Here is a 12,235-nt window from a genome sequence, read left to right as displayed (position 1 = left end):
GAAATTTCCGTTTTTTTGTCAGGAAAATTTCTGCAAGAAATCCTGATGTGTGCACATACCCTTGCTGGGAGTGAGGAGATCTTGATGTGATAAAGCAAGACATATCAGTCTTACCAGATTACAGTGAAAATGCCAGTTCTGAACTTCTCCTCCTTATGAATGCTACCTTTTTCTGATTAGGCAAGGTTATACACAGGGAAAAGTAAATGCCCTACAGAAGAATCTATTAACAACCCCATAGTTGAAGGTGAAGTTAGCATATTGCAGATTGAAATACCGTATATACTCGAGAATAAGCCGACCCGAGTATATCCGAGGCACCTAATTTTACCACAAAAAAACTGGGAAAACTTATTGACTCAAGTATAAGCCGGTATTCATTGTCCCCTCATCCCCATCCTGGTATGCATGCCCCCCTCATCCTCATCCCCATCCTGGTATACATGACTGCTCATCCCTATCCTTGTATGCATGTCCCCTCATCCCTATCCTTGTATGCATGTCCCCTCATCCCTATCCTGGTATGCATTGGCTCCTCATCCCTATCCTTGTCTGCATGGCTCCTTATCCCTATCCTGGTATGATTGGCTCCCATCCCTATCCTTGTATGCATGGCTCCATCCTTATCCTTGTATGCATGGCTCCATCCCTATCCTTGTATACTTGGCTTCATCCATATCAGTGTCTGCACGGCTCCATCTATATCCGTGTCTGCACCTCTTCATCCCTATCTGTGTCTGCACGGCTCCATCCCTATCCGTGCCTACATGTCTCCATCCCTATCCGTGTCTGCGCGTCTCCATCCCTATCCGTGTCTGCGCGTCTCCATCCCTATCCGTGTCTGCGCGTCTCCATCCCTATCCGTGTCTGCGCGTCTCCATCCCTATCCGTGTCTGCGCGTCTCCATCCCTATCCGTGTCTGCGCGTCTCCATCCCTATCCGTGTCTGCGCGTCTCCATCCCTATCCGTGTCTGCGCGTCTCCATCCCTATCCGTGTCTGCGCGTCTCCATCCCTATCCGTGTCTGCGCGTCTCCATCCCTATCCGTGTCTGCGCGTCTCCATCCCTATCCGTGTCTGCGCGTCTCCATCCCTATCCGTGTCTGCGCGTCTCCATCCCTGTCCGTGTCTGCGCGTCTCCATCCCTGTCCGTGTCTGCGCGTCTCCATCCCTGTCCGTGTCTGCGCGTCTCCATCCCTATCCGTGTCTGCGCGTCTCCATCCCTATCCGTGTCTGCGCGTCTCCATCCCTATCCGTGTCTGCGCGGCTCCATCCCTATCCGTGTCTGCGCGGCTCCATCCCTATCCGTGTCTGCGCGGCTCCATCCATATCCGTGTCTGCGCGGCTCCATCCCTATCCGTGTCTGCGCGTCTCCATCCCTATCCGTGTCTGCGCGGCTCCATCCCTATCCGTGAATGTGCGGCTCCATCCCTATCCGTGAATGCGCGGCTCCATCCCTATCCGTGAATGCGCGTCTCCATCCCTATCCGTGAATGCATGGCTCCATCCCTATCCTTGTATACTTGGCTTCATCCATATCAGTGTCTGCACGGCTCCATCTATATCCGTGTCTGCACTTCTCCATCCCTATCCGTGTCTGCACGTCTCCATCCCTATCCGTGTCTGCACGTCTCCATCCCTATCCGTGTCTGCACGTCTCCATCCCTATCCGTGTCTGCACGTCTCCATCCCTATCCGTGTCTGCACGTCTCCATCCCTATCCGTGCCTGCACGACTCCATCCCTATCCGTGCCTGCACGTCTCCATCCCTATCCGTGCCTGCACGTCTCCATCCCTATCCGTGCCTGCACGTCTCCATCCCTATCCGTGCCTGCACGTCTCCATCCCTATCCGTGTCTGCGCGTCTCCATCCCTATCCGTGTCTGCGCGTCTCCATCCCTATCCGTGTCTGCGCGTCTCCATCCCTATCCGTGTCTGCGCGTCTCCATCCCTATCCATGTCTGCGCGTCTCCATCCCTATCAGTGTCTGCGCGTCTCCATCCCTATCCGTGTCTGCGCGTCTCCATCCCTACCCGTGTCTGCGCGTCTCCATCCCTACCCGTGTCTGCGCGTCTCCATCCCTACCCGTGAATGCGCGGCTCCATCCCTATCCGTGTCTGCGCGTCTCCATCCCTATCCATGTCTGCGCGTCTCCATCCCTATCAGTGTCTGCGCGTCTCCATCCCTATCAGTGTCTGCGCGTCTCCATCCCTATCCGTGTCTGCGCGTCTCCATCCCTATCCGTGTCTGCGCGTCTCCATCCCTATCCGTGTCTGCGCGTCTCCATCCCTATCCGTGTCTGCGCGTCTCCATCCCTATCCGTGTCTGCGCGTCTCCATCCCTATCAGTGTCTGCGCGTCTCCATCCCTATCCGTGTCTGCGCGTCTCCATCCCTACCCGTGTCTGCGCGTCTCCATCCCTACCCGTGTCTGCGCGTCTCCATCCCTACCCGTGAATGCGCGGCTCCATCCCTATCCGTGAATGCGCGGCTCCATCCCTATCCGTGAATGCGCGGCTCCATCCCTATCCGTGAATGCGCGGCTCCATCCCTAGCCGTGAATACGCGGCTCCATCCCTATCCACTTATGCATGAACCCATCCTTATCCTGGTATGATTGGTATCCATCAAAAACATTAAAAAAATAAACCATTATCCTTACCTTCCTGCGCTCCCTTGCAGCGTCTTGTTCCGGTGCTAGCAGCTGCTTTATGCTTGTATGCAGGGCATGGCAGGGACATCATGCTCTGCTCACAAGCAGAGCACAGCTGCTGGAATACTCGCCGCTCCCCACGCCGGAACTATGTGCGTGTAGGGCAGTGAGTATTCATTGCTATCAAGTAGCGCGCACAGTGTCAGCCGCCGGGCAGTCACGTGTGCTGCTACTTAAGAGAAATGAATATTCACCTCTCTCCATGCCATAGGAGTGGAGAGAGGTGAATAATCATTTCTCTTAAGTAGCGGCACACGTGACCGCCGGGCAACTGCAGGAGTCGGCTGCTGCGACTGACACTGTGTGCGCTATTACAGTGAAATGAATATTCATTGCCAGTGCAGTGAATATTAATTTCTCTTTAGCAGGGGGCACAGGAGTTAGCCACAGCCGCTGACTCTTGCCCCCTGTGACCCGCAGCTGCTGCTTCCCCTCACTCGAGTATAAGCTGAGGGGGGCGTTTCAGCACAAAAAAATGTGCTGAAAAACTCGGCTTATACTCAAGTATATATGGTATAAATTCTTTAACACCTTTATGTAGTCTATGTCTGTAGTCTTGAGAAACTAGCATTTTTATTCATATACAAATGATGCTTTAATTGCTCTGGGCGTGACAGAGCACTTAACCATGGAAGGCAGTGGCTGGTTATTTCTCCAGACAGTACTGGCCTCTTTAGCTTGGTTGATCACTCACTATCTGTGTGATCAAGCAGCAAGCAAGGAATCAGATATTGAGCTGTCAAGCTAACGAGGCTGGTGCTGGGCGGGGAAACAATTTTGAAAGGCATAGCCTGGAGAAGTTCTTGGTTACATCCAGAGCACTTAATGCCTAATTTATATTTGAATGAAAACTACAATCTTTTGGGAATGCAGCAAAAGATAGAATATATAAAGGTGTCAGTTGATTTGCATTTCAGACATGCATGTCCATGTATGCGGGTTTTGTGGGGTGAGGGAATAGGTGGTTTGATCTGACAGATTTCCTTTAAGTAGCAGATCTACTTTAAAATGGAATACTGATAAATGTAATGTACAGTGGGGAAAAATGTATTTAGTCAGCCACCAATTATGCAAGTTCTCCCATTTAAAAAGATGAGAGGCCTGTAATTCACATCATAGGTAGACCACAACTATGAGAGTCAAAATGAGAAAACAAATCCAGAAAATCACCTTGTCTGATTTGGCAAGATTTATTTTGCAAATTATGGTGGAAAATAAGTATTTGGTCACAAAAACATGCAATATTTCTGGCTCTCACAGACCTGTAACTTCTTCAAGAGGCTCCTCTGTCCTCCACTCATTACCTGTAGTAATGGCGCCTGTTTGAACTTGTTATCAGTATAAAAGACACCTGTCCACAACCTCAGTCACACTCCAAACTCCACTATGATGAAGACCAAAGAGTTGTTGAAGGACACCAGGAACAAAATTGTAGCCCTGCACCAGGCTGGGAAGACTGAATCTGCCATAGGCAAGCAGCTTGGTGTGATGAAATCAACTGTGGGAGAAATACTAAGAAAATAAAAGACCACTGATAATCTCCCTCGATCTGGGGCTCCGCGCAAGATCTCACCCCGAGGGGTCAAAAAGATCACAAGAACGGTGAGCAAAAATCTCAGAACCATACGGGGGACCTAGTGGATGACCTGCATGCAGCTGGGACCACCGTAACACAGGCTACCATCAGTAACGCTCTGCGCCGCCAGGGACTCAGATCCTGCAATGCCAGATGTGTCCCCCTGCTTAAGCCAGTACATGTCCGGGCCTGTATGAAGTTTGCTAGTGAGCATTTGGATTATCCAGAAGAGTAATGGGAGAATGTCATATGGTCTGATGAAACCAAAGTAGAACTGCTTGGTAGAAACAAAACTCGTCGTGTTTGGAGGAGACAGAATGCTGAGTTGCATCCAAAGAACACCATACCTACTGTGAAGCATGGGGGTGGCACCATCATGCTTTGGGGCTGTTTCTCTGCAAAGGGACCAGGAAGACTTATCGATGTACATAAAAGAATGAATGCGGCCATGTATTGTGAAATTTTGAGTGCAAACCTCCTTCCATCAGCTAGGGTATTGAAGATGAAACTTGAATGGGTCTTTCAGCATGATAATGATCCCAAGCACACCGCCAAGGCAACGAAGGAGTAGCTTCGTAAGAAGCATATGAAGGTCCTGGAGTGTCCTAGCTAGTCTCCAGATCTCAACCCCATAGAAAACCTTTGGAGGGAGTTGAAAGTCCGTGTTGCCCAGCGACAGGCCCAAAACATCACTGCACTAGAGGATATCGGCATGGAGGAATGGGCCAACATACCACCAACAGTGTGTGGCAACCTTGTGAAGACTTACAGAAAACGTTTGACCTCTGTCATTGCTAACAAAGGATATATAACAAAATATTGAGATGAACTTTTGTTAATGACCAAATACTTATTTTCTAACATAATTTGAAAAATAAATCTTGCCAAATCAGACAAGGTGATTTTCTGGATTTATTTTCTCATTTTGACTCTAATAGTGATGGTCTACCTATGATGTCAACTACAGGCCTCTCTTCTCTTTTTAAGTAGGAGAACTTGCACAATTGGTGGCTGACTAAATACTTTTTTTCCCCACTGTACTTACTTGTTCAGGCTGAGGGTCCAGGCTCTTTTTATGCGCCGTTTTTTCAACGACAATATACATCCAGTGCATGTCACTTCTGGTATGCCACTGATAACTTCAGCTTGTTTGCATGTACCGTTAAAGGGGTACTCCGTGGAGATAAAAAATTATCCTAATGCACATACATTCATAGACTATTAGGATAACATGAATAGTTCTGTTTTCCATCCTCTGACGCTGGAGCTGCTCCTTGGTGCTCCACCTCCCTTATGGAACGTTATGTCATATTGGGGTGTGGCCTGCTCCTGGCTGCTAGCAGCATCCAGCCCTATATCATCTGCTTGTATTCAGTCAGATTATCAGGGGGGCATGGTGGGGTCCCGGCCTGCTCTTTAGTGCTCTCCCTCCCTTATCGTCTTATCGGGGTGTGGTCTGCTCCTGGCTGCTAGCAGCATCCATCCTCCTGACATCATCTGCTTGTATTAATTCCGATAATCAGGGGGTCTGCACCTGCTCCTCTTTGCTAGCAGCATACAGCCCCCAGATACCATCTGCTTGTATTCCGTCCAATATCGGGGAGCATGGCGGGGGTCTGGCCTGCTCCTGACTGCTAGCATCACAGAATTCTAGTTAGGGCTCATACTCACTTGCGAGAAACTCGCATGAGTCTCGCACGGCAATACCCAGCACTCAGGAGCGGAGCGTGCGGCTGCATGTATTGCTATGTGGCCGCACGCTCCGATCTGAGTGACGGCAGCAGCGCCGGGTATTGCCGTGCGAGACTCATCTGAGTTTCTCGCAAGTGAGTATGAGCCCTTACTGTGAGGATTGAAACCGGCACTATTAGTGTTATCCTAATAGTCTATTAAGGTATGTGCATTAGCATAATTTTTTATCTCCCTGGAGTACCCCTTTAAGTTTATCTTTATATGTAGTAGGTTGATTGTAGATATTCCTGTAACTGAAAATCCGTTTTATACAAATGATTGGGGTCATTTTTGTAACATGCAATTGGTTTTCTGTAAGCCCGAAATATTTATAAAACTATCACAAAAATTTCTGCCCAAAATCTGCTGTATGTGAATAAACCTTTAAATGGGAACTCTGGTTATAATACATTATTCCAGTGGTGTCACCAGATAGTCCCCACCTGAACATAAAAAATGCAGTGAAAAGTTATTTCTTTCCCTTAATGATCCATTTTTCCATTACAATTGGTGACCTTCCAGTTATATTCAAATAACATGATTGTCCGGGCTACTTTACTAACAATTAATGTGCAGAAACTTTAATATACATTTTAGTTAAGTGCATTGTGTTGTGTTTGTCTTTTCAGCGCTTTCAGTCCACTATTGTGGATGGAAATCATTTTGTACATTTGAATGAACCAGAGAAGATTGCCAAAATCCTTGTAAATCAGCTGTATGAGCTGCCTCACATTCACTCACACCTATAACCGTTTACAGCTGACGGAGAAACCTTCCTGTTACTGCTACAATGGACTGCCCATAAACCGCCATCTTTCTGAAATTGTCTAAAGACGGCAACTAAAAAAGATCTCAAAAGCAGCTGAGGACATCCAGCAAAACCTAAACCTTATCTTTATTGGAAGGAGGAAACTCTCCAAAGCTGTGATTGGACAGACATATCTAATTGACATATTAAAAAAAAACAACAATATTTGTTGTCTTATTCTTCTAGGTGAGGTGGGGAGTGGCAGGCAACTGGCTTGGTGGGACACACTTACTGAGGTCTCTGCTTTAGGCCTTCTTCACATGTCTGGGTTTAACCCCTTTACCCGCAAGCCTGTTTTCACCTTCATGACCGGGCCAAATTTTACAATTCTGATCAGTGTCATTTTGTGAAGTAATAACTCGAATGTTTCAACGAATCCCACTCCACTGATTTGGAGATTTTCTCATGACATATTGTACGTCATGATAGTGTTAAAATTTGTTCAATATGACTTGCATTTATTTGTGAAAATATTGGAAATTTTGCCAAAGTTTAGCAATTTTTAAACTTTGAATTTTTATGCCTTTAAATCAGAGAGTCATGTCTATTTTACATGAGCACAATTTTTCAAAAATGCTTTTTATGCTAGGAAGTTAAAAAGGTTAAAAGTTGACCAGCGATGTCTTGTTTTTCCAACAAAATTAACAAAACCATTTTTGGGGGGATAAAATTACATTAGAAGTGACTTTGAGGAGCCTGTATGACAAAAAATGTCCAAAAGTGACACCATTCTAAAATCTGCACCCCTCAAGGTGTTCAAAACCAGACCAGATGAGATGTTTACTAACCAATCAGGTGCTTCATAGGAAAAAAGGAACATTTAACTTTTTCACAAAAATTTAACTTTAGACCCCATTTTTTTTTTTTTCACAAGGGTAACAAGAAATTTCTTCTGAGCATTCCGATACCCCATACACTGTGTGCAGAATTATTAGGCAAGTTGTATTTTAGAGGATTATTTTTATTATTGATCAACAAGTATGTTCTCAATCAACCCAAAAGACTCATAAATATCAAAGCTTAACCCCTTTCTGACATTAGACGTACTATCCCGTCGAGGTGGGGTGGGCCCGTATGCCCACCGACGGGATAGTACATCATAGCGATCGGCCACGCTCTCGGGGGGATCGCGGCCGGGTGTCAGCTGACTATCGCAGCTGACATCCGGCACTATGTGCCAGGAGCGGTCACGGACCGCCCCCGGCACATTAACCCCCGACACACTGTGATCACACATGATCACAGTGTTCCGGCGGTATAGGGAAGCATCGCGCAGGGAGGTGGCTCCCTGCGTGCTTCCCTGAGACCCCAGGAGCAACGCGATGTGATCGCGTTGCTCCGAGGGTCTCTTACCTCCTCCTCCCTGCAGCAGGCCCGGATCCAAAATGGCCGCGGGGCTGCATCCAGGTCCTCCAGGGAGGTGGCTTACCAAGCGCCTGCTCAGATCAGCGATCTTACACTGTAACATGATGCCCCTCCCTGGGGCAATGTTATAGTGTAAAAAAAAAAATATTCACATGTGTAAAACAAATTTTTAAAAAAATTCCTAAAAAAAAAAATATATATATATTGTTCCTATAAATACATTTCTTTATCTAAATAAAAAAAACAAACAATAAAAGTACACATATTTAGTATCGCCGCGTCCGTAACGACCCGACCTATAAAACTGTCCCACTAGTTAACCCCTTCAGTGAACACCGTAAAAAAAAAAGAGGCAAAAAACAACGCTTTATTATCATACCGCCAAACAAAAAGTGGAATAACACGCGATCAAAAAGACGGATATAAAGAAACATGGTACCGCTGAAAACGTCATCTTGTCCCGCAAAAAACGAGCCACCATACAGCATCATCAGTGAAAAAATAAAAAAGTTATAGTCCTCAGAATAAAGCGATGCAAAAATAATTATTTTTTCTATAAAATAGTTTTTATCGTATAAAAGCGCCAAAACATTAAAAAATGATATAAATGAGGTATTGCTGTAATCGTACTGACCCGAAGAATAAAACTGCTTTATCCATTTTGCCAAACGCGGGATGGTATAAACGCCTCCCCCAAAAGAAATTCATGAATAATGAAAAAGCTCTCACAACACATCTAGATGAGTTCCTTAGGGGGTCTACTTTCCAAAATGGTGTCACTTGTGGGGGGTTTCAATGTTTAGGCACATCAGGGGCTCTCCAAACGCAACATGGTGTCCCATCTCAATTCCAGTCATTTTTGCATTGAAAAGTCAAATGGCGCTCCTTCGCTTCCGAGCTCTGCCATGCGCCCAAACAGTGGTTTACCCAATTGGGTAAACCAATATAACTGCACAAAATTTAGAAATAAACATTTCTGACATGCAAAAACAAACCCCCCCAAAATTAGTGACCAATATAGCCACCTTTCTTTATGATGACACTCAACAGCCTTCCATCCATAGATTCTGTCAGTTGCTTGATATGTTTACGATCAACATTGCGTGCAGCAGCCACCACAGCCTCCCAGACACTGTTCCGAGAGGTGTACTGTTTTCCCTCCCTGTAGATCTCACATTTTATGAGGGACCACAGATTTTCTATGGGGTTCAGATCAGGTGAACAAGGGGGCCATGTAATTCTTTCTTCTTTGAGACCTTTACTGGCCAGCCACGCTGTTGGGTAGTTGGAGGCATGTGATGGAGCATTGTCCTGCATGAAAATCATGTTTTTCTTGAACTATACCGACTTCTTCCTGTACCACTGCTTGAAGAAGTTGTCTTCCAGAAACTGGCAGGTAGGTCTGGGAGTTGAGCTTCACTCCATCCTCAACCCGAAAAGGTCCCACAAGTTCATCTATGATAATACCAGCCCATACCAGTACCCCACCTCCACCTTGCTGGTGTCTGAGTTGGAGTGGAGCTCTCTGCCCTGTACTGATCCAGCCTCTGGCCCATCCATCAGGCCCATCAAGAGTCACTCTCATTTCATCAGTCTATAAAACCTTTGAAAAGTCAGTCTTAAGATATTTCTTGGCCCAGTCTTGACGTTTTATCTTATATTTCTTGTTCAAAGGTGGTCGTTTTTGAGCCTTCCTTACGTTGGCCATGTCCCTGAGTATCGCACACCTTGTGCTTTATGTTACTCCAGAAACGTTACAGCTCTGAAATATGGCAAAACTGGTGGCAAATGGCATCTTGGCAGCTTCACGCTTGGTTTTGCTCAATTCATGGGCAGTTATTTTGCGCCTTTTTTGCCCAACACGCTTCTTGCGACCCTGTTGGCTATTTGCCATGAAAGGCTTGATTGTTCAGTGATCACGCTTCAAAAGTTTGGCAATTTCAAGACTGCTGCATCCCTCTGCTAGACATCTCACAATTTTGGACTTTTCAGAGCCCGTTAAATCTCTCTTCTGACCCATTTTGCCAAAGGAAAGGAAGTTGCCTAATAATTAAGCACACCTTATATAGGGTTTTGATGTCATTAGACAACACCCCTCCTCATTATAGAGATGCACATCACCTGATTTACTTATTTGGTAGTTGGCTCTCAAGCCTGAACAGCTTGGAGTAGGACAACATGTATAAAAAGTATCATGAGATCAAAATACAACTTGCCTAATAATTCTGCACACAGTGTATGTTTCAGCACACAGTAGAGCTCTGAAGGGAACGTGCACCAGTTAACTTTTTTCAATTTAAAATTTGATGTTATGATTAGTGGACACCATGTCACGTTTGGAGTGCCCATGATGTGTCTAAACAGAGGAAACCTCTTATCTAAATATGTGCTGAGCACCTTAAACCCCCAGGTGCTTCATAGAAATTTATAACGTTGAAAATAAAAAAAATACAACATTATTCCCTCAAAAAAAAATTTAGCCCCACATTTTTGCATTTTCACAAGGGTAACTTGAGAAATTGCACCATACAATTTGTTGTGCAATTTCTCCAGAGTACGCCGTTACCCCATATGTAGGAGAGAACTACTGTTTCGGCACACAGAAGGGAAGAAACGCCATTTGACTTTTTGAATTTTCTGGAATCATTAGCAGATGCCATATTGCATTTGGAGAGCCCATGATATACCTAAAAAGTGGAAACCCCCCACAAGTGACCCCATTTTGGAAACTAGACCGTGTGGAACTTATCTAGATGTGTGGTGAGCAACTTCAACCCCCAGGTGCTTCATAGAAGTTTATAACGTTGAGCCGTGAAAACAAAAAAAAAATCAAATTTTCCCCACAAAAATGTTCTTTTAGCTCCAATTTTTTTATTTTCAAAAGGGTAACGGGAGAAAATGAATCCTAAAGTTTGTTGTGCAATTTCTTAGGAGTACGCCAATACCCATATGTGGGGAGGGAAACTACTGTTTGGCAGCATAGCAGGGCTCAGAAAGGATGAAGTGATGTTTTGGAATGCAGATTTTGATAGAATGTTCTGCAGGTGTCATGTCGCGTTTGGAGAGCCCCTGATGTGCCTAAACACTGAAACCTCCCCCCACAAGTGACACCATTTTGGAAACTGTGACACCATTTTGGAAACTGGACCCCTCAAGCAGGGCCGGACTGGGACTGAAAATCGGCCCTGGCACACAAACCAAAGCAGCCCACATGCAAATCTCTATTCTTAAATAGGAGTGTATCTTCCATGCAACCTTTTCTGTACAGTTTGTAGGTGAGAACAGTATGGGAGTTCAATAGGTGAAAAATGACTTTGTCTTACAAAGTTTAGGGATACAGCATTCTGTGACTGCGCCTATGCCCCATGACCCCGCTGGCAATTTTTGGTTTTGGATGGAATCATAATTAAGACTTCTTCAATGCCTTCCCTAATTGCAGGAGGACCTAACGTCACTACATATTATTTATACACTCAGCCCATTCTCCCACATTGTTAAAGGGGTTTTCCACCCAGTGCACATTGTTAGTCAGCAGTGCAGCTTGCTGAATACTAACAGAGAGTAATGTTGGGATTCGGCTTTACCAGGCGGTGCAGGCAGTTGTTACATAGCCATAACTTTGTGATTTGCCAAATACATTCTTATTATTTCTCCTCCAATTCTCTTACTTTTCTATAGATGGATGCAGATGAGGACTTGTTTGGCGCAGTGAGGGTTTGCTCACACTGGCATATAATATGGCCGAGTGCTATGTGATGTTTTATCAGTTAGCACTCAGCCCAGTGTTATACTATGAGGCAGAGCAGAACTGCCTTGTTTTCTTCAGTCCAAATAGTCCTGAAATTTGCAGCACGCTGCAAGTGACTTCGGAATTTAGATCACCCATACAAGTCTATGGGTACGTGTGACACATCAGACTTCAGATGACTGCCTGAAGAGAACATGCAAATTTCCACAGCCATTGATATGGGGCTGCATGTCAGGTACAGGGACTGGGGAGATGGCTGTCATTATATTTTCAATAAATGCACAAGTTTATGTTGATA

General features: G+C 45.5%; 1 protein-coding gene across 3 annotated transcripts in view; it reads left to right on the top strand.

Moving 5' to 3' along the window:
• SERHL2 (serine hydrolase like 2) overlaps positions 1–6,842 on the top strand; it is a 208,508-nt gene extending 201,666 nt beyond the window's left edge. For all 3 annotated transcript variants that reach the window (XM_077277341.1, XM_077277342.1, XM_077277340.1), the window contains one exon: positions 6,646–6,842. In XM_077277341.1, coding sequence (XP_077133456.1) covers positions 6,646–6,765 — 120 coding nt within the window. In that variant the 3' untranslated portion in view covers positions 6,766–6,842. The remainder of the gene's footprint in view (positions 1–6,645) is intronic.
• Positions 6,843–12,235: the final 5,393 nt, after the last annotated feature.

The sequence above is a fragment of the Ranitomeya variabilis genome, chromosome 8 (assembly GCF_051348905.1).
Source record: "Ranitomeya variabilis isolate aRanVar5 chromosome 8, aRanVar5.hap1, whole genome shotgun sequence".
Taxonomy (NCBI): Eukaryota; Metazoa; Chordata; class Amphibia; order Anura; family Dendrobatidae; genus Ranitomeya; species Ranitomeya variabilis.
The sequence above is the reverse complement of the archived record's forward strand: the minus strand, read 5'-3'. Positions and strand labels throughout refer to the sequence as shown.